The sequence below is a fragment of the Carcharhinus amblyrhynchos genome, chromosome 14, assembly GCF_965287045.1.
Source record: "Carcharhinus amblyrhynchos chromosome 14, sCarAmb.v2.hapA, whole genome shotgun sequence".
NCBI classification, from domain to species: domain Eukaryota; kingdom Metazoa; phylum Chordata; class Chondrichthyes; order Carcharhiniformes; family Carcharhinidae; genus Carcharhinus; species Carcharhinus amblyrhynchos.
This window is the reverse complement of record NC_137337.1, coordinates 13,052,730-13,080,148: the sequence shown is the minus strand read 5'-3', so window position 1 is coordinate 13,080,148 and position 27,419 is coordinate 13,052,730. Positions and strand designations below refer to the sequence as shown.

The window sequence follows — 27,419 nt, the reverse complement described above, 5'->3', positions numbered from 1 at the left end:
ATATTTCTTGCTACATGTTTTTGATTATGCTGAAATATTAATGAGATTTAATTGCCAGCAGTATTTTGACTTGTGCCATTCAAAGGAGCTAAGCCTTTTATTGACTTATAAAATCCAGTTGTCATGTCTGTTAGCAAATGAGATGTCTTAGAGGATGAGAAGGGGGACTTAGTGGTAGGGGATGGGGATTTGGCTAAGGTCTTGAATAACTTTTTTGTTTCTGTCTTCACAGAGGAGGACGTGAATAATTTGCCAGGTGTTAGAGATGGAAAGGTGGTAGGACTGGAGGGTCTTAATGACATTACTGTTACTAGAGAGGCGGTGCTCGATCAATGAGATCTCCCCTCATTCTTCTAAACTCTAACGAGTACAAGCCTAGTTTATTCAGCCTCTCCTCTTAGCTCAACCCCCTCAACTCCGGCATCAGCCTAGTAAACCTCCTCTGCACTCCCTCCAAGGCCAAAATATCCTTGCGTAAGTGCGGCACCCAAAACTGCACACAGTACTCCAGCTGCGGCCTCACCAATGCCCTATACAGCCGCAGCAAGACCTCCCTACTTTTATATTCAATCGCCCTCGCTATGAAGGCCAGCATCCCAAATGGTAAATAGCTGAGGCCCCAGCACCGACCCCTGGGGCACGCCACTAGTCACCATCCGCCAATCCGAATAGCACCCATTGACCCCCACTCTCTGCCTCCTATTTGACAACCAATCCTCTATCCACGCTAACACCCTACCCCCAACTCCATGCCCCCTGACCTTCTTCAATAACCTCTTGTGAGGTACCTTGTCAAACGCCTTCTGAAAATCAAGAAAGACCACATCCACCGCCTCTCCTCTATCCACCGCCCTAGACAAATCCTCATAGAACTCCAGTAAATTTGTCAGACACGACTTCCCTTTAACGAAACCATGCTGCGTCTGCTCTATCAAGCAATTCCCCTTAAGATGCCTCGCTATTTCCTCCTTGATGACGGATTCTAACATTTTACCCACAACAGACGTTAAACTAACCGGCCTATAATTCCCTGCCTTTTGCCTGGCACCCTTCTTAAACAACGGCGTAACATTAGCCGTTTTCCCATCTTCCGGCACTTCCCCGGAATCCAGCGACGTCTGGAAAATAACCACCAAGGCATCCACTATCACCTCCGCCATTTCTTTCAGAACCCTCGGATGCATTCCATCCGGTCCTGGCGACTTGTCCACAATCAGCCAGACGGCGGGAATGTGGAACTGAGCCATGATGTTATTGAATGGCGGGGCAGGCTCGAAGGGCTAGATGGCCTACTCCTGCTCCTATTTCTTATGTTCTTATGTCATGCACCCTAAAACAGAACGTGACCAATGTACAGGCTGAAAACATTTCCAACAGCAAAGGCAAATTTTCTCCTATTATCTGTGTTCATTGACTACTAAGTGAAATTGCCTAGGCTGGGCTTAAGTGAATTCAAATGTTCTAATAGAACTACTAAATACATAAGTGGAAGAATTATTTTAATAAGCTTGTGGAATTCATTGATTTTAACAACATAAAATTTAGGTAGTTCTGGTTCCCAAGCTTTAAAAGAGCATTGACACATTTGGAAAACTCAGAAATACAAGGGAGTTAGTTACATTTATTTTTGTTTGTACCAGAGTTATAGAGAGATGCGAGCAAGGTTTTAAAATATAGATAATGTCGGGTTGTTTTTATTCATTTGTCGGATGTGGGTGAGCCAGCATTTATTGCCCATCTGTAATTACTCTGAACTGAGTGGCTTGCTCAGGCATTTAAGGAGTGTAAGGCATGTAAGCAGATAACTTAACCCTGCATGTTGTTTCATGACTTTTGTTGGTGGTTATCTTTCAAATCCTGTAGATTCTGGAAAGATTTCTGCAGACTGGAAAGTAGCAAATGTCACCCCATTATTTAAGAAGGGATGGAGGGAGAAAACAGCCACAGATCTGTTGGTTCGATGTCAGTCATGGGAGAAAAATGTTAGACTCTATTATAAAGAATATGATAGCTGGACATTTAGAAAATAATGATGTGATTGGGCAGAGTCAACATAGATTCATGAAGGGAATATCATACGAACAAGTGTGAAGTTATTCACTTCAATAGAAAATTAATGAGATTACGAAGTGTTGGATGTGCAAAGGGACCTGGGTGTCCTTGTTCTTAAGCCACTAAAAGCTAACACGCACAAGCAGGAAGCTATTAGAAAGGTAACTGATATGTTGGCCTTTTATTACAAGGAGATTTGAGTACAGGAGTAAAGACATTCTGCTGCAGAACCTTGGTGAAACTGCACCTGGAATATTGTGTACAGTTTTGGGTTCCTTTCCTTTTTAAAAGGATGTACTTACTATTGAGGCAATGGAATAGAGGTTCATCAGACTAACCCCTGGAATGGCAAATTTGCCTAATGAGGGATTTTGAGGAAACTGGACCTGTGTTCTCAGTTTTGAAAAATAAGAGGTGATCTCATTGAAATTTACAAAATTCTTACAGGGTTTGATTGGGAGGCATGTAGGAATGATATTACCCCTAGCTGGTGAATCTGGAACCATGAGAGAGAGAGTCTGAATTAGCAGTAGGTTATTTAGGACTGAGTTGAGAGGGATATCTTCACTCTGGTGAATCTTTAGAATTCTCGCGCCCTCAGGGGTGCGGAAGGTGTACTATTGAACATGTTCAAGACACAAATCGGTAGGTTCCTGGATACTAATTACATCAAGGAATTTGAAGAAGGTGTGGTAAAGTGGCATTGAGGTAGATAATCAGCCATGATCTAATTGAATGGCTTAGCAGGTTCGATGGGCCAAATGGCCTGCTCCTGCTTCCATGTTCCTTAGGTTCTTAATGGGCACAGGCACAAAAAAATTAGATGACAAATCTAAGTTAAAAACGGGAGCAATTTTCTTGTTCAATAGTGGATTTACGCAATGGACTTCAATAGACTGAACTGTTTTTTTTGGGATGGAAGTCTAGCTAAATATCTCTTTCAGAAGATATTTGAAGGCTCTAATGACAAGGTTGGTTAGAGGTAATTTGAATACTATGGAGCATAAACAGTAATATTCTGGTGTTCTGGAGAATAGTGAATAAGAACAAGATGGGATTAAGTGTGAAACTTGCTGTACACTAAACCCTTTTCTAAATGCAGCTGTATTTTTTTTTCTAGAAAACTGAAAAGAGCTAGTTGTGTTTTTTATGCGTGGGTGTTTTCAATTAAATTGCACAAGATCGGTGTAATTAAACCAGGCATGTGGTACTGTTAAATACTGTTTGTTCCATTTCTGCCGAGTTCTGTAGAAGAACAAGAGAGCTGAACGCGTAACTCCCACAGGTGGGTGCTTCCCTGTGACAGTTACAACAGGCTGATGTCATTAGTAACCAATCCACATTGAGCACTTTTGTGTTCAAGGGGCATTCAGTTTTTGCTGTGTGTGGGTGCATTGTCTCCACCTTGCAGATGTCGTCAGTTTTAATGTTAACACTTATTGTGCTGAATGTGCTGCAGTTGTGGTAGTGTTTTCCTGCCTCTTTCTATTAGCTGAAATGAAAATGTCCATTCTTTATGGATCAGCCTTTGCCTCTTTTCAGTCAGAGAACCACTTCTATATGCAACAGTTCTACAGTCTGCCGAGCCACTCAATTCTCCAGGTTTTACCCTGTTTCTGTTCTGTTAAATAAGCAAAACAGCAGAGTAACAACCATGTATGTTTTTTTTAAGCAAAAAAACTAAAAATCATCCCATTTTCTGGTCACATATTTTTCCAGGTGCTGGGCAAGGTTTGCACAAGCTAGAAATATGAAATCATTGGACCCTGAATGCCTTGCCACTGAGACCTAGAAAGCAAACTGCCGCTAGTGCAGTAGTATAGAAAGGACATTTGTAACATTTGTTTTAGGCTTTCAATGAGTCCTGTTTTATACTCTCTAGATCTTGATGAATACAATTGAGAAACAATCTTCCGTTGCCAGCATGCCACCAAGCTAAGGCACAGTTCATTTGGTTTTGGACCAGTCTCGAGGGAAGTAGTTTTTGTTCGGTCCTTGGTAATAATGTAGTGCCATGGAAGATCCTTTCACAAAATGTGGGAACTAGTGATGTGGCCTGTATTTGTTTACTGCCCCTAATTTCCTGTGAACTATGTTACCCTGGGGCTTAGTTAATCTTAATCGGATGTAAAAGCTCCGACAATATGGACAAAGCAGGAGGAAAGATCTCCATTGTCCTGGTCAACGTTTTTCCCCTTAAGCAACATCACATTTTTGATAAAAACTGTTTGCTCGTTTAATTCCATCGTGTTGATGGTATCATAGAATCCCTACAGTGCAGAAGGAGACCATTTGGCCCATCAAGTCTGCACCAATCACAAGCCCACCTGGGCCCTATTTCCATTACATATTCACCCAACTAGACCCCCTGACACTAACAGGCAGTTTACTGCAACCTACCCTGCATATCTTTGGACTGTGGGAGGAAACCAGAGCACCTGGAGGAAACCCACGCTGATACAGAGAGAATGTGTAAACTCCACACAGACAGTGATCTGAGATTGGAATTGGATCCAGATCCCTGGTGCTGTGAGGCTGCAGTGCAAATCACTGTGCTATTGTACCACCCATGTACCTTGCTGCTACATTTGTGCCTGTTACAATGGGAGCAATTTTTAAAAAAAATACTGGCTTTGTTATTCTTTCAAGAGATGTGGGCTGTGCTGGCTGGGCCAGCATTTAATGCCCATCACTGCTTTCCTTGAAAAGGCAGTGGTGAGTTGCTTTCTTGAACAGCTGCATTACTTGGCTGTGAAGCACTTTCACAATTCTCTGTTTGGAAAAGCTGCTGTATAAATGCTGTTTGCTTGTTTTTTTTTAAACTTGCATATCTGATATTGGTACTTCACTTCAAGGTGGCAGGCAGCCAGTTGCTTGTTGTCCTTGTAGGTGAAAAGCTGTGTGAGATGCAAATTGAGCTGTCGACATCAACAGGACTGCTTCTCAATTGTATGATTAGGTCATGGTACAAGGTAGATGCAAAATAAATCCACTCAGGCTCACCCCTTCACTCTGCTACCACATTGTGAAGTCTTTTATAAAAATGAACTTGCTGCCATTTTTCATCTGTCAGCGGTCAGTCTAGTTAAAGTTGACATTTGCATTTTTATCTATTAGGTTTAATGAGCTGCAAATCTATAACATCTGTGTGTGTTCAAAGTGAACAGTGGGTAGTCTCAAACTGCTAGTTGGGAAGTTGCAATACAAAACTGCCATTCAATATAATTGAGCAATTAATTACAATTTCACTCACAAAAGGCATAAAGAGAGTAGATGTCTGAAACGGAAGTGTCCCACTAATACAATTTGAACTGCCCTATTGTTGCAAGGATTTGGGCAGACTTGCCACAACAGATAGAACTCTACTTGTATCTGATTCATTTAGTGAATACTCATTGCTGACAAAATGAGAAATGTACCATGTCCCTTATCTTTAATCATATATGAAGGATTATATAATTAACTTTTCCAACTTTCTGCTCTTGTCCGTGTAGCCTCAGCTGACTTATTTTGGCAGCATTGGACTGAATGGGACTGAGTGCAGAAGTGCCTGCATGTTCTGAAGACACCAATGATGTACAACCTTGCTGGAGAGAGGCCTCCTGGGCAGGATGCTGAACCCTATTCTCGCCCTCTGTCTCAGGCTCGTGTATACTTGGAGCAGATCCGGAGCCGAGTATCTCCCAACATACAGGAGGGCCATCAGGCAACCAGAAGCACAGCCACCAAACGAGACTACCTTGTTGATGCAGCAAAGCAGATTCGCTTAGCGCTGGATCGAGAAGTCAGTGAGGATTATGAAGCTGCATTTAACTATTACAAAAATGGAGTGGATCTGCTTCTGAAGGGAGTGCAAGGTATGCATTTTATTTAGAGCTGTAAATACTTTAACCTACAGTAATTTGGGAAAAGATTAGATTCCTGAGATGTCTTATAATTGAACAGCAAATGTTTTGATGAGCACATTGTTATTTTGACAGAATTAAACCACACAGCAAAATCTTCTTGGACTCACCTATATAGTATCACCTATATTTAAAGTGGTGCCCTCTTTATTTACACATACGGCAAATCTTATTATTTGTTGCATTGTTACTGATGACTCATTGTGTCAGCTATGCTACTAAGGTCAGGATAGTTCCATTTTGAACATCCATCCGTGTTGAGCTAGCAATGTTCGCTAGGATGGCAATGAAAGTAGTCTGCTTAACTGCAGCGCCTGAGGTTAAAGTTACTGACGTGAATCACTGCACTCAGGAGCAATGGAAGAAAAGCTGTGTTTGAAATATTTGATTGTTGAATTAAGGACTAATTTGCAGAGAATTATCCCAAAATGTATCTTGTAAATTCTGCTTTGATATTATGGCAGAAAAAAACTGAGTACTGTCAGTGCTTCTTTTACTACTAACTAATGGTAGCCCTCAGAATAAGGGAAACGCTTATCAAGAGGAAGAGCGAGTATGTAAAAGGTGAAGACAGTGCCAGGTAAAGGGGGTGGAAAGATACCAAGGGAAAAAGAGAGAGCACACGATCAAATAAGCCATTCAGTCCCTCGAGCTAATCTAATAATCGCAATCTGCATCCTATCTACTCCAGATATCCTATCATCCCCTTACAGAGAATCCATCCATAAAAATGTTCAAAGACTGCTTCCACAGCCTGTTTAGGAAGAGTTTCAAAGGCACTCGACCCTCTTAACATAGAACACTACAGCACAAACAGGCCCTTCGGCCCACAAGTTGCGTCGATCACATCAATACCTACCAATCCATAGACCTATCTATAACCCCCAACCCCATTAAATCACATATACTCATCCAGAAGTCTTTTAAAAGACCCCAGCAAGTTCGCCTCCACCACCACTGACGGCAGCCAATTCCATTCACTCACCACCCTCTGAGTGAAAAACTTACCCCTAACATCACCTCTGTACTTGCTTCCCTGCACCTTAAATCTGTGTCCTCTCGTAGCGACCATTTCAATCCGGGGAAATAGCTTCTGAGAATCCACCCTATCCATTCCTCTCAACATTTTATAAACCTCTATCAGGTCGCCTCTCAACCTTCGTCTCTCCAGGGAGAAGAGTCCCAGCTCCCTCAGCCTATCCTCATAAGGCATGCCTCCCAATCCAGGCAGCATCCTTGTAAATCTCCTCTGTACCCTTTCAATAGCTTCTACGTCCTTTCTCTTGAGGGAAAGAAATTCTCATCTCCATTTTAAATGGACAACCCCTTACTTTTAAGCAGTGACCCCTAGATGTATATTCTCCCACTAGAGGAAACATCCTCTCTGCATCCACCTGTAAAGTCCCTACAGTGTCTTGCATGTTTCAATCAAGTTGCCTCTTACTTAAACTTTAGAGCATACAAACCTGACCTGATCAACCTTTTCACAGAAGCCAACCCGCTCATTCAAAAGTGCTTCCAATGCATTTATCTTAATTGAGGAAGGATATAAATACTACTGTACAAAATACTCCCAAGTGTGATCCCACTAGAGCTCCATATAACTGACGCACAATCTCCCTAATTTTGTATTCAGATTCCCTAGAAATAAATGATATTCTATTAGCTTTCCAGTTAAAGTACCTGCATGCTAGCCTTTTGCAATTCATGTACCCAATTCACGCCTATCCCTCAAAATCAAAGCTCTGCAATCGCTCTCCATTTGATTGCTCTGTTTCTCCTTTATTCTTCCTGGGCAATTTAATGTTTTCCCACATTATACTCCAAATGCCAGATCTTTGCTCATTCACTTAACATATATCTACATCTTTTCATAGTCTCCTTATGTCTTTACAACTTTCCTACTTTGCAACCACCCCTTCAGCCAGGTCATTTATGTAAATTGTAAATAGAAGTCACAGCACTGATTCCTGTGGCACGCCACTCACTACATCTTGCCAATCTGAAAATGATTTTTTATGTCTATGCTCTGCTTTCTGTTAGCCAGCCAATCTTCTATTCATGCCCATGTGTTACTCCATACCAGTGTGTCCCAACTTTTTATGTGTCGGGGCACATGCTTATACTGTTTTTTCAAAAAAAACTTTAAGGCACACCTCCAATTTTCTCCAACCAAGCTGCCCACTAACAAAAGCATTTTATCTCAAACCTTTTTTTTTAAAAAAGTCAAGCCACCATCAATGTGATTTTTATTAGTTTGCAGTTTACAGTGACAGTCTTATCAGTAGTTACATGTCAAATATACATTTTTATTGAAAATGTGCACAATTTAAAAGTTTCTCATTAAAGATTTCAAATATTTCCAGTTTTGTTAAGTCTGCATTTCTCAACATGGAAGTTCCATACTGAAAGAAATACTGTGAGCAACATCTTACTGACAACATTAATGTGACATCTGGGCCTGCCTCTGTGAGCAATCTCTTGATCCAAGGAGAAACTGATAACAGGGCATTTGCAGGTCTTACTGCCCTAACAGGTGCTTCCTTCCATTGTTTCTTTACATAAGCCAGTATTGAGAAAGTCAACTCACAAGCGTGGGTTGTGGGAAATTGTACGAGTACTGTAATAGTATCCATCTATTTCAGATGGTGCTGTTGTCCTGCAAGCAACTCAAATGTATCCAGAGGCATTTCAGCAAATTGGTGTATGATCCATCCTGAATTCTGTGAATTCCTCTTGTCCTTTAGTGACAATTTCTTTGATTCAAAGAAAGCGAACTAAATGGACCGGGGAAGTAACATTCAAACTTCTTTTGTAGAGTTTTCAGATGTCTGGTGAAAAGGTTGAGTATGGTTTTGCCAGTAGGACTTAAACATCCAGCAGCACGGTGGCACAGTGGTTAGCACTGCAGCCTCTCAGTGCCAGGAACCCGGGTTCAATTCCCAGCTTGGGTCACTATATGTGGAGTTTGCACATTCTCTCTCATCCAGAGTGGGTTTCCTCCCACAGTCCAAAGGTGTGCAAGTTGGGTGCATTGGCCATGCAAAATGCTCCCTCAGTATACCCAACCTAGACGCTGACTAGCGGATTTTCACAGTGACTTTGTTACAGTGTGAATGTAAGCCTACTTGTGACTAATAAACTTTACTTTATCTCAATTGACCCATGTGCTACATTTTCCTGTCAAGTGGCCAGTTTTGATCTGAAGCTTTAAAATCTATCTCTGGCTGTCAGATAATTTTAACATGCACATGCTGAACGTGCTGAAAGATGTGCAAGTTGAGCACATCAAGAATCATCACATTAAATCTTTATGCAGCAATTCATGCAGGATGGAAAACCCTTTTTAATGCTTTATGGAGCTTATAACCACAAGAGAGGATTTTTTGCAGAGACAGTCACATGTGGATGGATAAACACTGGTACTCCCATCTCTTCACACAAAATAAGAACAAATGCGATTTCAAAGGACTTAATTTCACACAATTTTCACTGTTTAGTCCAACCCTGCAGTTTTTATTCATTCATAGGATATGGGTGTCATTGGCTGACCAGCATTTATTGCCCATTCCTAGTTGCCCATGGAGGGCAACTGAGAGTCAACCACATTGATCATATAGTCCATTCCAGCTTAAGAATTGCAGATTTTCTTTCCCTTTTCTAAAGGACATTAATGAACCAGGTGGGTTTTTTTTTTGACAATCAACAATGATTTCGTGGTCATCATTAATTCTTAATTCCAGATACTTTTTATTGAATTCAAATTCCACCATCTGCTATGGTAAGATTCGAACCCGGGTCCCCAGAGCATTAACTGATTTTCTTGATTAATAGTCTTGCAATAATAGCACTAGGCCATCACCTCAGCTGGCATTGTTTTGGCAGTAAAAAGTCTGACAACACCTGGTTTTAGTCCAACCGATTTATTGGACCCCAGTCCAACGCCGGCATATCCACATCATTGTTTTGGCAACACGGGTTTCACAATGCAGGATACAGTGGCTAACCTGGATGTCAGGATTCTGTTCTTTCACCTTACTCATGAATCCTTTGGTTCTTCCCATCATGGAAGATGCTCTCAGTGCAGATGCTACTGCGCTTGGTTTAGTTAAGATTTTCTTTCCTCCATAAAAATAATTGTGGCATGAAAGAGTTCCTCTCTGGTCACATGATCAAGCAATTCTTTGCAAAAGAGGAAATTCTCTTTGATAGAATCCCCAGCTACGTACCTGGCATTGGCTAAGAGCGGATAGGATCGGCTACTATTTGTGGAGTCATCAATCTGCAGGGCCAATTTTCCACTCACTCCAAATTTCTCCTGAAGCACCTGTTCAACATCAACTGGCGTTTTGTCAATATGCTGTTTGATTGTACTATCAGAAAGAGGAACTTTGTCAATTTTCTGGACAGCATCAGCTCCCAGTATTACTTCCTCAGTACTTCTGCATACCGACAGAATTAAAGTTTCAGCAATAGTCTGTGGTTTCTTCAATTTCACTGAGCTCAGCCACAAGGTAACTTGCCTCCTGTGCGTTATCTGAAACCTGCACATGTTCCATCATACATTGATTTTTCTTCATGTTTTGTTCTCTAAAGCTTTTGAAGTTCTGTATGCCATTACTGGAAAAGTATTTTGTATTGAAATAGTGCTTCAGCTTACTTGATGATAACGGCAGTATTTGCAAACTCCTCCCTGCAAATTGGGCATTAAGGCCAAGTAGCCATCACTGTACTGTCTGCAATTGAATTTTACTTTTCTCCTGAGGTTCCGTTATTTTCGGCGACATCTGAATCTGAATCAGAATGGGATTCTTCACTTCTCCAAGAACTTATCCATAGCAAACTGTGGTCAAACATGCCACACTATGCAATAAATACCCTGAAGCATCAATTTACAAGCATAATTTCAGGTCATTGGCAATGCCAAGCTCTCAACTACTCCAAAGGTGTATCCTTGCCCTAGTTCCCCCTGCAACATGCAGTTACCAACCTTCAGTTGCCTTCTCAGATCTTTGGGCCTTTTCCAGGGTTTCTTCGACTACTGGGGCATCTCTCAAGTCCAGCTCACTTTAGTTCTGCTCCTCACAGTCCTTTCTCTGATTAGCTTTATTTGTTCCTGCTTTGTAACTTTGACTTCCTTCCTTGCTGGAAACTGTTTTCTTTCTTCCTGTCTTCTCTCTTGTTTTGCTACCCCCTCCTTAGTTCCTTCACTTCCCGCAGGGTTTTTGTGTTTTCACTTTTTACACAGCCACATGGTGCTTTTATCTTCAGCTCCATGCTCAACACTTCTGGTCACAAGAAATCTTGGGTCTCCCACACATGTGCCACCTGAATGGTTCAGATTGTTTGTTTTATATTGGTAATCCATCTGTACATTCACTAGTCAGGAATGAGTCTTCCTGGCACATGCCAACACTTTGGGGCCTTCACGGCACACCAGTTGGGAACCTCTGCCCTACACCATGAGCTTTTATTTTCCACAATAGCCATTGATGGTGGCCCTTTATAAAAATGCCTTTTGGAAATCTAAGCACAGTAGATGCACTAGTTCCCCTTTATTCACAGCATATGTTATTTCCTCAAAACTCCATTAAGTGTTTAAAAATTATTTCCCTTTCACAAAATAATATTCACTCTGCCTGATCTATCTTGAATTTTCCCAAGTGCCCTCATATATAGATTCTTTAATGATAGCTTGTAACATTTTCCCTCTGACAGATGTTAAACTAACTGGCCTATACTTTCCAGCTTTCTGTCTCCTTCCCTTTTTGAATAATGAAGTTACATTTGCCACCTCCCTGAATCTTGGGAGTTTCAAAAAATTAAAACCAATGCATCGAATATCCCACTAGCTCCTTTAAAGATTCTATGATGAGGTCCATCAGGACTTGGACACTTATCAACCCACAGCTCCAACAATTTACTCAATGCCATTTACTTTTCTGGATATTGTAATTTGCTTGAGTTCCTTCCTCCCTTCCATTTTAAGATTTATAGCCAATTCTGGGATGTTAATTGTATCCTCTATAGTGAAAACTGATGCAAAGTACCTGTTCAATTAATGTGCCATTTCAGTACTTCTCCCCACATCAGTTCTTCAGCCTCAAGTTTCTAAAACACTTTTTTAACTTGTTTATTTTTAAAATATTTATAGAAACTCTTACTATCTACTTAGCTTGCTCTCATACTCTAAGATTTCCTTCCAAATCCAATATGCTTAATTCTTAAATGCAGTCAGAAATGGTCTAGCAAGCCACTCAGTTCAGGGGCAATCAGGGATGGGCAATAAATGCTGGCCTAGCCAGCAATGCCAATATCCTAAGAATAATGAATTTAAAAAAACGTTTATGGGTAAATGAGGACTATTTGTTTGAGGTCCTTGGGTGTGTGCTGCTTGTGAATCTGTAACCCACCAGAGAGTGAATAGGTTTAGGGCAAGGACAGACAATAGATAAATAACACTCAGCAGGAATGAGCGAACATGAAAATCTGGAATTAATACTTAGTGCACAAATAATGAGATAGTTGAGAGTAGTTATTGTTTGCATGGTGAAGCAGAACTTAATCTAGGTTAATTATGTACCAGGGTCAGGATATCACTTGCAGAGTTTCACCTTTCTCAATAATGTAGTTACACAACATGGCTTCACTGCAATAAAGTGGTGGTTTTGCCGGTGGCCCATCCCTTTATGGGAGGTGGAGAATGTCCTGGAACAGTGACTTAAAAGAATTGTCAGCAGGCTGGGCAAGATATTCAGAGTTTTTTTTTCCATCCAGATTATGGTTGGAATCTGGAACATACTGCCGGAAGGAGTGGCAGAAGCAGAAATTCTGAGCACATTTTAAAAATAAATTAAGTTATTGCACTTCACATGCATATCCCACAGAAGAGTGGGGTAAAATTTGACTGTGGTTTTTCAGCTTTCACAGACATCATGGGCTGAACTATTTTCTGTGTAGTATGGTGGCATCTCAACTAGCCAATGACCTTGGTGTGAGTTGGCGAGCTGTCACGCCACTCTAAATTGAGTTGTTTGGACATTGATTATGTTTTAGCCAGGTTGTCGGAGCTGGCATCTTATGGTTTCTCTGTCTTGCACTGTATGTGTGTGCATAGAATAATCATCGCACTCTGCGCCGGCAAGAAGGGGTGCAGTTGACTTTAATTGATGGAGACAGTATTGGTAGTGGCAAAGAATACTGAGATCTGTGCCATTCTGATTTCCCTGCAGGACAGTCATCTCATTAGGAATGATACCTATTATACCTGCAACTTGAACAGTGGAGGTTGTTGAATATATTCAACACTGAGTTTGATTTTTGATCAACAAAGGAATCCAAGGGTTATTGTGGGTAGACAGGAAAGAGGAGTTGGGACCGCAACAGATTAGCCATGATACTGAATGGAAGAGAAGCCTTAAGAAGCTGAAAGGCCCCCTCCTCACATTTCTTGTGTTCTTGAATTATACATTCATGTGATCACATTCATAACTTTTGCCAGGGTAATATGGTGGAAAAGAATCATTCTTACATTATATGTTTCTCCCAGTGTAGGCAGAGACCTGGTAGTTGGTTAACTATTGCATCTGCTATGAAGTGTGTGTACTGTTCAACTTAATTCTCTAACTATTCTGGCTCAAGCAACTTTTATTGTTCTGCTTTTTTTAATTACAGTTGATCCAAACAAAGAGCGTCGCGAAGCTGTGAAACGCAAAACAACCCAGTATTTGAAGCGAGCCGAAGAAATATTCAACTCTCACTTACAGGGAAGCTTAGGAAATGGTACCGACGATTCTGGGGTACGAAAAGCTGCGTAGAATCTGGCAATTGATGTGTTTTAAGTTTTGCAGTACTAAATTCACACAGGATAGTGAGCAGGCTGAGGCCCTCTGACAAAGTCGGTCCTTTTTCCTGAGATTTCTCATTTCTGTAGTCCTTGTGCAGATATCAGAATTTCTTTGACTGCTCTGTGAATAGCACTTGTATTATGGTGTTTAAGGATTAGTATCATCCATGTAATGTATCCTCAGTTAGCCCATGTCCAGACTCGGTAGTCCTAGAAAGTATGTTAGATGGTGCTGGTTTTAATATTCAAAAAAAGCTGGGTGCTAATGTTCAGATATTTAACAAAGATGAGCAAGGGGCAGCACAGTGCTTAGCACTGCTGCCTCACAGCATAGGGACCTGGGTTCGAATCCTGGCTTGAGTCAATGTCTGTGCAGAGTTTGCACGTTCTCCCTGTGTCTGCGCAGGTTTCCTCTGGCTGCTCCAGTCTCCCCCCACAGTCCAGAGATGTGTAGGTGAGGTGCATTGGCTGTGCTAAATTTTCCCTCAGTGTACTTGAACTGGTGTAGGAGTGTGGTGACTAGGGGATTTTCACAGTAACTTCATTACATTGAATGTAAGCCTGCTTGTGACTAATGAACTAACTTTACTAAAACTTTACTTTTAAAGCAATGTTTTTTTAAAATAACATTTTCTTATCCAACATATATAACCATCATCATCATCTACATAAACATGCACAATATTTATGCTTAATTATACTAACAATTATAACCATGTTCTTTCTCCTACATAAACATGCATTATTTGCTTAACTTGTATTTACAAATTTGAATAGCATTTGGCAGATGTTTTCAAGTTTCACCACTTAATCAAGTGACTGTGTCAACGCACCATTGCACTACTTGCAAGTTGAAGAAAACTGCAAATCTTTCATGATGTCTGTTTCTCACCAGAAAATGTGTGATGGATCTTTAGATTACATATATGTTAATGAAAACAAATCATCACTACAATGATGGTGCACATTCAGACTTCAGACTGCCTGCTTGGAGTTCCAGCACAGATGGCATCTTACAGATGCACTAATATACACCACACCTACCCTGCATAATCAAGGAAAAGAATGTCAGTCAGTAGCATGGAAAGAAAATAGTTCTGACTCATGGATTTGCCTCAAGAAGTTTCTTCCCTGCTGCCATCAGACTTTGGCCCAATCACATATTAAGCTGATCTTTCTCCTTGCCCTATCAATAACTGCAACACTATATTCTGCACCCATCATTTCCTTCTCCTCTATGTACTCTATGAATGGAATGCTTTGTCTGCATAGCTCACAAACAATACTTTTCACTGTATCCCAATATATGCGACAGATCATTGTTCTCAGCATTCAACATTCAACATTCAACAGAGATTTAGGATGGGTTTAGATGGTGTCTTTTACACTGTCCTTTCAATTATTCTCAGGACCGTTTTGCACTGTGCTTATACATAATGTATCAAATTATCTTATTCCCCAATATTTAAAATTAACTCTATAATAACAGCATCAACTCTCTTGCTTTCCTTCCATTTATAGGGTTTCAGTAGCTTGAGGTTTCGACCAAATAGAATTCTCAGCTCTCCTGTAGAGGATCTCAAAATGTCCAAGGTTGTAGCAATCATTGACAAGGTAACCTTTCCCACACTTCCCTCTGCCTTAATTATCTCATAACGTACAGCATTAGTTTACTAATGTATAATTGATTTTTAGTAAGAGACACTTGTAATTAAACTGTGAATTCAGCGTAGGTTTTCAAGGCTAATATTTAAAGTGGAACTGCTTGTACGATTACATTGCTTTTCGTTGTTCAAGAAAGATTTTCTGGTAGGCTTTGCTTTGTGTTTCTTCCAGCTAATGAACTATTACTGATAAGAAATACTTCAGAGAATAAGTAAAACAATGTTTTCTGCCCATTTTTTTGTTTAGGTGTTATTGGTGCAGAATCCATCCACAAATGAACCCTTCGTTGTTAAAGTAGGTATCTGAATTATAAATTGATGAGAACTGCTTTCGTGAAATATCAGTTATTAGACACTGAAGTAGAGGACAGCGAGCTTTTGCAGTGTTCTCCAGTGAAGCTCTATTGTTGACCTGTACTTACATTTGCTTCGTCTCTAAACTAGGGAGAGCTATGCGAGGGAATTCCTGTCTCTCAACGTCCTCTTAAGACAATCCTTAAAATCTATATCTCTGACTAATTTTTTGGTCAACTATCCAAATATCTTCTGTGATTCAATGTCAAAATTTGTTGGATAATTGCAACACTTTATTATATTGAGAGTGCCATATAAAGCAAGTTTGTTATTGAATGGCACTAATCCAGAATCCTGATTTTTGATGAGGAAGTGCAGTCCGGTTACTGGGTATTTTGAAATCCTGCGCACGATATATTGCAGTCTCAAATAAAAACAGAAAATGCTGGAAATTTCCCAGGTCTGGCAGCATCCGTTGAGTGAAAAACAAAGCAAATATTTTTGATCGAAGACCTTTAATCAGAATTGAAAGAAGTTAGAATTGTTAGAGGTTTTCCAGTAATAACTTCTTTAAAAGATCAGAAAATAGTTCAGGATCCTCCAGCGTACTCCACTTTAGGAGCTTGAAGTTGGTTACTTCTGATGTACGTCAAATATTTGTGTCTAATCATCCATCATTTATAAGATGGGTGCCATTATCTTTTGCCATTATCATCTGAACATTTGTGCCACGTCATTACATTATGTTGTATAATCACAGTATGACAAGCTGATATCCACTTCAGAAATGCCACAGAGTGGTAGGATTATAGGGTGTTATGAACAATGATTTCCCACAGTGGAAAGCACTAAGTGGCAGACAAAAAGAAAATGAATTTGCAAGGCCTTTTCGTGCAACAGTTGGTTTTCGAGACTTGGGAATAAATTGGCTGTCCAGTAGTTCAGGCATGGGTTGTGTGTGATACAAGTTGACCCAGTCCGACATCATCTTTCTCCTCTTATAGAGCCTGCCCAAATGTAGCCTGGTGAACCGTGAACGTCAGACAATAATCCCACAGGGTGTTCCATTTATGGTGCGACTTCTACAGTATTATGTCAGTGATGATGCAGTCTTCCTTCACCTGGAGCATGTACCAGGTAATGACCAGCATGAAGGACAAGATCACAGTTATTGGAGTATGCGATGAGAACCTAGATCCTGTTGAGGGAAAACATAGTAATCACAAAGCTTGGTATTCAAGGTTTGCTCACATGGAGTGGGTGGATGTGACTAATTGTCTTGCTTTATGAATGTAGAAGTTAAAGTTTATTTATTAGTCACAAGTAAGGTTTACATTAACACTGCAATGAAGTCGCTGCAAAATTTCCCTAGTACGTAATGAATGAATGGGGCGGGGCAATCATTCCTGGAAAGATACATAGAGCCAAACACAAATGTGTTTGTGTCAGCCCTGAGCCAACCTGTATCATGGAATCTTCACATACACAAGAGAATACTGCTCTGACAGTGGAGTAGTATTGCACTGGAACATCAGCCTGAATTCTGTGCTCAAGTCTCTTATGTACTTGAACCCCCTACCTTCTAAATCCAAAGAGTGCTATCAACTGAGCTACAGTTAGGACACAGTTTGCTTACTGCTTTATGTTGGGAGAGCCACTGTAGAAATCTCTGGCAAGTTTTCCTATGTCTGGTGCAACGTGTAATACTGTTTTCCTCTTTAACCTACAGCAGGAAAGCTCTGGCCTCAGCTGCGCTACTTCCGTCCGTCTACTGTGGAAAAAGGCATGGAATTTCCAGAATGCTCCTGTCCACACCACAGGACCATTAAACTGAAGAACAGCTACACTGCTCCCTCTCTCTCATCCATGTGTAATGATAATTCCATACACACACCCAACAGCGAGATGGACTGGCAAAAAGAGACCAAAAACAGTATGAAAGGGAAATGCAACAAAAAATATGGGTACAGTACTGATGGTATCAGTGATGCACAACAAGAACTTGTGAATGATCATTCATCAAACCAAGCAAATGACATGGATCAACTAAATACACAGAATGAAAGTGTGAACAAGGCAAATTTTTGGCAGGGAAATAATGGAATTTCAAAAGGTTGCATAGCATTGAATGGCTTGAGGGAGAGTGTTGAGGGGACAAGTTTGCAGGTGGCGCAACTAATATACAGTGATGATGCAAAATTTGACCTCCCCTCCCTGCTTTCAAAAAAGGATGTTGAGTTAGCTCAAAGCAGTAAAACTGTGAACCACACCATGACCATAACTGTGGACCGTTTGATGCAAAAAGACCTACAAGGTGAAAACAGTCAGCTTCTCTATGAGGGTAAGATTTTACGACCCCATGATTGTTTTTCAGAGACCAAAAGTTCCACTACCGCAATGAGCCCAAAGTCACCAAAAACTCACCAAAGCCAAGCAGTTTCAGATCTGTCAAAAGAAAACGTTTTGTTGGTCAATGAGGGATCTTGGCATGGATCTACCCCAATTAGAAGCCCCGTGAGAGCCACCAGCTTGAACTTGAAGGCTAGCAGGAGACAAGGGAAAAAAGGTTCATATCAAATTACAGTCAATCCTTTGGATACAATTGAGAACAGCAAAGTCAACTGTGCTATGGATAATTCTGAGCTAGTCCTTATGGGATCATCTTCTGCCATGCCTGTAAGAAATATAGCTGTCACTGTCTTGGGAAAGGGACAATCAGAGCAGAAAACTTCAGTAAGTGTACTCAACCCTGTACAGCAACCCAATGCACATTTAATATCTTTACCTATAATTGAACCTCCAACAAAATCATTAAAATTGAAAGGTATTTCAACTAATGCAGTGGAAGCATTGAACTTTGAAGATGAGAATCCTGATAAGATTGACCACCAGCTTAAACCTTTGAACCAGATTTCAGTATCAAAAGCTTGCTGTGACGATGAGGATTGCAGTTGCAAAACTGTATTGAACAAAACATCTCTTTGCAGAGGTGAGAATGGAAGCTGTTCTAATAGGATTCTGAGGTCTTCAACTCCTGATAAAGTAGATGATGGGGAGTCTTCATCTATTTCACCCCAACATCCAAAAGCAGAACTGTCTATCCCAAGTCAGACTGCCTTTGATCTGTCTGAGGATCAAATTAGAATCTGGGCAGCTGAGATGGTTCTTGCTTTAGAAAGTCTACATCAGCAGGGAATTATATGTCTGGATCTAAACCCAAGAAACATTCTTGTGGATAATGCAGGTGAGAGAAAAGAAGGGAAGGCAAGATTTACATTGGTATTTCTCAAATGATGCCTCTTTGTCATATTGGGATGGGGGTTGTTGTGTTACGTCATTGACTAGAACTACTGTCTTTTTTTATCTTGACAGGTCACATTTGTCTCACATACTTTGGTCAGTGGAGTGAAGTTGAAGTTCAGTGTAGCACCAAAGCCATAGAGGATATGTATTGTGCACCAGGTAAGGGCTGAGCTTTGGGAGTACAAGATTGAATCCAGGTGCTGTACTGGATTTCCCAATGAAATGCTTTGGGAATTATTGTTGAAGGGAATATATGAATATAAATTGTTGATTTACTTACTTGGCAATCACAACATCTATACTGAGACATACAGATTCTAAAGATTCTACATTCAGTTCTTGGCCTGCTTTAGCTGGCCTGAGCTGTGCTTTTGAATCATTTAAAATTTTGGTTCTTTGCTCCTACTTTTTTGTGCAAATGGCTGCTTGAGATTCAAATAAGTGGTAGCTAGCTGAGCTCTAAATCTTGCTTGTGATGTCCCTCTGTATGAACAGCCTGCTAGTGACTCTTAATGAGTTTGCTTTCAACTAAGCAGGGTCAAAGTTCACTTGTTACCCCTGTGCTCACTGATCTACATTAGCTTCTGGTCAGGCAATGCCTTGATCATAAAATTCTTATTTTTTTTTTGTTTTCTAATCTCTCCACACCGCTCCTCATTTCTCTGTAACCTTCTCTGGCCACAACCCTATGAAATACCTGCTTTCATCCAATTCTGGTCTCTTCAACATCCTTAATCAGATAGCCTGGAAGATAGCGTCAGACATGTGCAGTTTCCCCGATGTATGGAAGTAAACTGTAGAGAAGCTTATCTGGGAGTGGGGAAAGCAAAGACAGATTCAAGCCAGTAGGTGGAAATTTTAGGACTGATATCAGGAACCTCTTCACTCAAAATGATACTCGCAACAGATGGTAAAGGCAAAAAGCCTGAAATCATTCAAAAAAAAACAATTAGATTCAACAGTGGAGAAGTGTAAAGTTTTTTTTCTGAATGGATGAATAAGATTGGCCCAGAGTCTTAAATACCTTTGACTGCAAGATAAGGATGTGCGGCCAGATGAAGAAAAAGGTATAAGGAGAATTGTCCCTACACTGTTTAAGAGAAACATTGTAGAATACTAAAATCATAATGTTTCCATCAATTTAAGATCAACATCCCTTCTAATTGTTTTTTGATTTTTGACAGAGGTTGGTGGGGTTGGAGAAGTAACACAGGCCTGTGACTGGTGGAGCCTTGGAGCTTTGTTGTTCGAACTTCTAACAGGGATGGTAATTGTTCTTGTTACTTTTGTGACATCCTGATCTTTTGTGTGATGAAGATTTATACTGGCTGTATGTGAGACAGTAGGTGCATTGATGCCTACTGACCCTATTGCTGCAAATTTTCCTTAAATGATCCCAGGGTTTAGATCTCCTGCACTCTGACTCCAATCCATTTGTTGATTACCTTCTTTCTGTGAAGAACACCCTATTACCATTTCTCAGTTTGTATCTTTTGCTAGCCTGAATCAATGTCCTCCTTCTACACTCTCAATTTTATCGAATACCATATTCTGTCTTTCCCTTTTCCATCCCCTTAATTATCTTGCTGACCTCTAATAAGGTCACCTCTCTGATGCCACCTTTCAAGGCTCAAAAACCCAAGCTTCTTTATTCTTCTATCTCAAGCTACTGATGCTCCTGCTCACCATTGCAGTTCTTCTGTTCCTTGCATCTTGGTGGCCAGGACTGAGTCCGTTACTGGTGATGTGGGCTGACTACATAGTTTGGTCACAACTTTCTCAAACTTGTTTGGATTTTGTAGTTGGACATCCTGTTTGTCCTGCAATGGTTGGATTTGCAGCATGTCAATTCTGCTAAAACTAGTTTCTTTCAACCTTAATCTATTCAAAAGCCATTTATACTAAAATGCTGTTCTTTTTTTTCCTTCTTGCATGCAATGCTTTAATATAAGCAATAAATGTAATCTGCTTTTGTTTTATCTGCTTGCATGTTTTGTTTAACTTGTTCTTTAGTATCATTGCTCCTCATCTGCAAAATTGGCCAATTTGCAATAGGTTGAGTTATGAATGAGTCATTTGATCGGAGTTAGAAACAGTAGCATCCTTGACATTGATCGCTTAGGTATCCCATTGAGTATATGCCCCGTCGAGGCATGACTTCTCTAACAAAATACATTTCCAATCCTTCAGCCACTCTTAATATACTCCCAAGCCTCAAAGCCCCCACAATATCGACCTTTAATCTTAATGTCTTAATATAGATTTTTAAAATTTTACTGAGTCAGTTATTAAAAGATGTACCCCTACTAAGGAAATAAAATTGAAACTGCTGTTTACCCAGATTGTGTGCGGCTGATTGTTGCATCTTTGTGTGTCTCAGGCTCTGTCTCAGTGCTACCCCTCCAGAATCCATCCTCACACCCAACTCCGACTCCCAGACCACCTCAGCCCTGCAGCGGTGTCACTTCTCCAGCAGGTGAGGATACCAATGAGCTGTCTGTGCTGTTTACATCCGGACTGTCTCAGAATGGACATTGGTTGTCTATTTGAGTTAGTGATCAAGAAAATGATGTTTTAAATTTATCTAGACTATCAATACTGTAGGAATAGATTATTTCAATTTATGTAGCACTTTATCAGGCAGTTTGTCACAAGTAACATGAGATTTTCTGTTTTTGGTAGCACTGATTGGGGGAAAAAGCTTGGCACCACAAAAGCTCACTCTTCAGATAGCATCATGAAATATTTTGAGACTATCCCAGCAGCATTTCAGTTCAACATCTGTTCCAACAGAAGCACCTGATGGTGTAATACTCCACGCTTATGCAGTGAAATGTCAGTCAACCTGGATTGGAAAAGGCTTAAACCAACAATTGCTACTAAATTAACCAAAGTTGAGGCATGTAATCATGAAGTGAACTGAAACAAATACTTTTGATATAAAGTAACAGCATTCCCAAGAAGAAAGTAGCAATAATAAACTTGTGTGGGTTCTAATAATATCCATAATTATCTTTTTTTACATCCCAAACCTGTACAGCATCTTTCTCTGGACTGGTGACAAGCATGGAGACTTTGCTCAATTGAAGTTAGCATTACTGTGATCAGAATTTGAGGGGATTTTGGCATAATTTGTGATCTATCTTTTATTTGAAAAGAGTGATCAGACCATGAAATGGGGATACCACTTTCTGGTTAAAGCTGAACAAATGAATCCTGTGCCTCTCATTGGAATATAAATGACCACCTGGCCTAGAAATTGAACCAGCGTCTCACTAGAGTTCTAAAATAGGAAAAGACTATTGGAATTGAGCTATACAAATTGAGTTATAGAGCATGAACTGAGTTTTGCTTCATAAGCGAATGTTTTTGGATATTGAGCTAACATTGACTGCACTCGAGTTTTTAAAGTTTTCATTTATTAGTCACAAGTTGACTTTCGTTAACACTACAATGAAGTTACTGTGAAAATCCCCTAGTTGCCACACTCCGGCGCCTTTTTGGGTACGCTAAGGGAGAATTTATCATGGCCAATGCACCTAACTACCTAACTGCACACTACTGAATCAAAATAGGTTTTGGAAGGTTAAACTTTAAGTTGATTGTCCATTCAATTAATTTGGCAAGTATTGGTGTATGGAAGACAAAGAGCAATCACTAGAAAGCAGGTGAACTCCACAATATAACTAAATGTAATTGTGAGGAAAGTAGATGCAGTAAAAAGTGATTCTTTTCTTGTGTTAAGAGTTTGGGAGAATAAAGACAACTATGTAATGCTGCAGCAGACCTAGAAGGTCATCACTCAATTCTGCTAATAGTATCTGTAACCTTTCTTTATACCTATTTCAGGCACAAATGAATGCCAGGTCTAACCAGGTTTTCTTCGTCTATCTCTTTCTCCCCCAGTTATTACAGTGGAATTATCGTTGCCGACTCGGTTCAGGGGAAAATGGAGCACAGGAAATAAAATCTCACTCCTTCTTCAGCTCTGTACATTGGAACAAGCTGAATGGTTATCGGTGAGGCAAGTTGCCTAACCTAGTGACTAGCAACAGCGGCTGGGATGGAGAACTGAGTGAACCGAACAGATCAGGGAATCCACGCTCTTACACTAACAACCAATCACAGCAACTATGAGCAACAGCAGAACATGACCATTTGCTGCAAAGATTGGAAACTCCACCTGCTGTGTTTAGGACAGTTAATATAACACTAAAGCTGATCATGGGTCTCTTCAGTTAACCAAGAAAATATCTCTGTAGCACAAAACCAACAAGATGCTGTTCAACAAAATCTTTAACCTTGACATTAATTATGCACACATCTTTGTGATGAAATGTACTTGGAAATAATGTCTGTTGCTAATTTAAGTAGTTCTTTGTTCGACAGACAGCATCTCCCTTTCCTCAAAGGGATTGCTTCCTTTTTTCCCGTTTTTAACTTTTTTCCATTTTCACCTCTTAGTCTCTTTCCTCATTGCTCAGATGAATCTCTCTGTAGCAATAGCCAACCTACATCCCACCCCCTTCCCCATTTCCTGTTGGTCCCAACTGACCAGGCTTGCTGCTCCTCCTGAGCCTACCTTTACATCAGTACTGACATGGTCAGCTGTTCCAAACTATTGTCCTTCCTTGAATATGAAAAATGCAGCCAGGGTATGAGGTAATAAGTAGATTGACGATGAACCACATACTAAAGCGTGTCCATTAATTGTATCAAAAATGTTTAACTATGGTTTTCTTTCAATCCAGACATGCCCAGTTCATCCATTTGCTTTTGGGCTTCTGTACTATTTTCCCTTGAAGTCATCGTGGGGAAAAGGTTATGGGATTTTATGCATCAAATGAAAGTACACTTGCATATGGACTTCTTAAAAAATTGTGCTTTTTATTAAAAAAAATTATTGTTTGACTACTTAGCGGTTTCCAACTATACGAAATTGTGTATTAGGAAATTCCTTATCTTTTCCCTTCCGTCACATGAGGAAATTTCTGATTGGTGGCATGCTAGCGATCAGACATTTAGGACCTTCAGGAATGAGAAGAGGTTCCTGGGCAATACACCCTGAGATAAAAACAAAGTTACTGCGGATGCTGGAATCTGAAACCAAAAGAGAAAATGCTGAAAATCCCAACAGGTCTGGCAGTATCTGTAAGGAGAGAAAAGAGCTGACCTTTCAAGTCAGATAACCCTTTGACCCCATGAGATTGCAAATTCTCCAACAGTCCCTGCTGCCAAACTTTTTTTCAAATAACCTTCAGAAACTTTTTAACAAAAAGCATGAAAATACAAGTGAATGAAGGGCTGCACTGTGACTGCTGTTGTACTGACTCGTTTAAAAGTTAGTCTGATAGAGCTGTAAGTGGGGGAACTTGTGGTTAGACCTCTCTTTGCTCCTTTCAGGGTTGCGCTCATTCTCTTTATGGATTGTTTGAACAGGTGAAAATAATTGTTACTAATACAAGTGACCATCCTTTACTACCAGCATGGTGGCACTAGTTAGCACTGCTGCCTCACAGGGACCTGGGTTTGATTCCCGGCTTGGGTTACTGTCTGTGGAGTTTGCATTTTCCTCCGGTGTCCGCGTGGATTTCCTCCAGAGTCCAAAAGACTTGTTGGTTAGGTGCATTGGCCATACTAAATTCTTCCTTGGTGTAGCCAAACAGGTGTCAGATTGTGGCAACTGGGAGATTTTCACAGTAACTTCATCACAATGTGAATGTAAGCCTACTTGTGACTAATAAATAAACTTTGACTTTGTCTTACAGTTTCACATTCCCTTCTTTTCAGTGCAAGTGAAAGCAACTCATGCATTTTTTTAAAGATTAAATACTGCCAGGAAAGGATCCAGCAACATGTTTTTGTCCATTTGTAATCTTTTGCTTACGTTTTGGGTGTTGCTGAACCACCCAGCCTTGTCCAGTAAACTGGGGCATGTTAATCTCACGTAAGTCTGCTGTGTACTCTGGAGTTTTGTTGGCTTCTGTAAAGGGGAATGATTCAGTTTAATGCCTGGTTATAGTAATTGTGCGTGTCTTTGTATTCTACCCTAGTATTTACCATAACGTCATATATGCTGCAATAGTTTCACACTGCATTACTGTAAAGTATGCCTCGTCTTTTGCTGGGTATCAGAATTACTTGCAATGTTCACAATTGCATTGTTGTGCGAGGGTTGTTATCCCCTTAATGAAAACTCATGGATGAGAAGATGTTAACAACACTGCACTCGATAAATAGTTTGGTGGGTACTATTTGATTAAGAGACAATCTACCTCCCTCCCAGTTGTGGACAGGTTTGTTGAGCTAATGACATCTCCCTCTCTCACTGCTTTTGTTTATGTTTGCTGAATGCCCATGGTTTGCTCATGTATTGGAAGTTTATGCTATATAATTACAGGAGTGTTAACCACGCAATGCACAATGTATTATTTTGCTGCTAAAGTTGCCTCTTTAAGATGACAAAAGTTATTGCTGTCGCTGAGGGTTACTTGTAGATCGACAGCTCCTTGTAAACTGGTGCGAAGAAAATTTTTATTTTTTTTTAAAGATGCTACTTATTCCTCCTCAGTTGTCTTTACCTGTTTTATGAATTGTTATAGCACAGGAGGCCATACACCCTATCATATCTGTGTCACTTCTCCAAATGAGAATCTGCTTACTGCCACTCCACCACCACCTCTGTAACCCTGCATCTTACTCCTCTTTCAGACGACAAGCCAGTTCCCTCTTTACCACCTTGGTAGAATCTGCTTCCAATGTGTTCTTGGATCGTGCTTTCCAGATCCTAATCACTCGCTCTGGGAAAATGATTTTCTTCTTGTCTCCAATTACCTCCAGTCTGTGTCCTTTTTTTTAATCCTTCTGCCAATGTAAAGTTATTTCTCTTTCCACTTTGTCCAGGCCCTCATGATTTTGAATAGCACTACCAAATCTCCTCGCAACGTTCTTCAAGGAAGACTGTCCCAGCTTCTCCACTCCATCCCTGGAACCATTCTTGTGAATCTTTTCTGCCCTCTAATGCTATTGCGTTTTTCCTAAATTAGATGCAATACTCCAGTTGAGGATGAACCAACTCTGTACAAGTTTATCATAACCATCTTGTGTTTGTACTCTGCTCCTGTTGACAAAGCAGGTAAAATGCTTAACAAAGCATATCTTAACCTGTCCACCTACTTTCAATACCTATATCTCCTGCACCCGTTTAGAATTGTACCCTTTATATTTTCTGCATTCTTCCTACCAAAGTGAATGACTTCACACTTTTGTAGGTGCGATATGTGCTTTCAAGCTTGGCACTTTACATGTGAGACAAATAGATTAACTTGTACATGATGTAAAATTATATTTATTTTCTTGACACTTTTCTCTCCTTGAAGGTATTGACCTCTCATTAGGAAACAGTTCTACAGGCACCAAGTGACCGTTATTTATTTGTGCATCATGATTGAGTAGCAGCAGGCTATTTTACCGTGAAAGCTTGTACACGTAACCACTTTCCAGTAGGAATCGTAAGCGATATAAGGCAAGGAAAACGTCATTGATTTTGGCCTCCTTAATTCAGGGCCATTGAGATTAAATTTTTCAGATATGACCTACCTATTACAAATCCATTCTGGCTCTTTGTCAGCTTCCTCAGAGTGGATGTTAAACTGATAGGTCTTTGGTGGTCCTTTTTCTTATAGTTGTACTCAAATATATAAATCTGTATCTGACTTTGTCCTCACCAAAGCTTCTGACACCATGGCAGGAATTCCACCACCTCATGGTGCCAAGGACTAGAGAGTTGCAAATGTTCCATTTCTTGTTCAAAAAAGTGTGCATGGATAAACTCCAACTACAGGTCAGTCAGTTTAACCACTATGGTGGACAAGTTTTTAGAAATGATGTGACACAGTTAAGGTTCTTGGATAAGTTTGGATTAATTAAGGACATTCAGCGTGGATATATTAAAGGGGATTGACAAAGGCAGTGCAGTTATAACGTATGTGGACTTCCCAAAGTTGCTAAAGTGCCACATGGTAGGCTTGTGGACTAAAAGGATAAATGAATGCATGGATACTAGGTTAGCTGAGTGACAGGAACAGTAATGATGAACAGTTGTCTTTTGGCCTATGGAGAAGGTATATAGAGGCACCTCAGGGAATAGTAGTGAACCCCTGCTTCTGTTGATGTAAGTTAAGGATCTTTAAGATGACAGAAGTAATATGAACTGTGCAGACGATTCTGACAGACAGGACATCGTAGGCTAATGGAATAGGTGGCTGATGAAACTGCTGAGAAGTGTGAGGTGACGTATTTGAGGTGAATGAGTAGAGACAATATAAAATAGAGGATACAATTCTAAGGAGGAAT

General features: G+C 40.3%; 1 protein-coding gene across 1 annotated transcript in view; it reads left to right on the top strand.

The window, feature by feature from the left end:
- rps6kl1 (ribosomal protein S6 kinase-like 1) overlaps nucleotides 1-24,586 on the top strand; it is a 33,266-nt gene extending 8,680 nt beyond the window's left edge. Inside the window, exons 2-11 of the mRNA XM_080202312.1 lie at nucleotides 5,547-5,909; nucleotides 13,632-13,756; nucleotides 15,325-15,417; nucleotides 15,715-15,762; nucleotides 16,766-16,898; nucleotides 17,491-19,005; nucleotides 19,134-19,223; nucleotides 20,249-20,331; nucleotides 21,445-21,540; nucleotides 22,971-24,586. Coding sequence (XP_080058438.1) covers nucleotides 5,624-5,909; nucleotides 13,632-13,756; nucleotides 15,325-15,417; nucleotides 15,715-15,762; nucleotides 16,766-16,898; nucleotides 17,491-19,005; nucleotides 19,134-19,223; nucleotides 20,249-20,331; nucleotides 21,445-21,540; nucleotides 22,971-23,087 — 2,586 coding nt within the window. The 5' untranslated portion in view covers nucleotides 5,547-5,623 and the 3' untranslated portion in view covers nucleotides 23,088-24,586. The remainder of the gene's footprint in view (nucleotides 1-5,546; nucleotides 5,910-13,631; nucleotides 13,757-15,324; nucleotides 15,418-15,714; nucleotides 15,763-16,765; nucleotides 16,899-17,490; nucleotides 19,006-19,133; nucleotides 19,224-20,248; nucleotides 20,332-21,444; nucleotides 21,541-22,970) is intronic.
- Nucleotides 24,587-27,419: the final 2,833 nt, after the last annotated feature.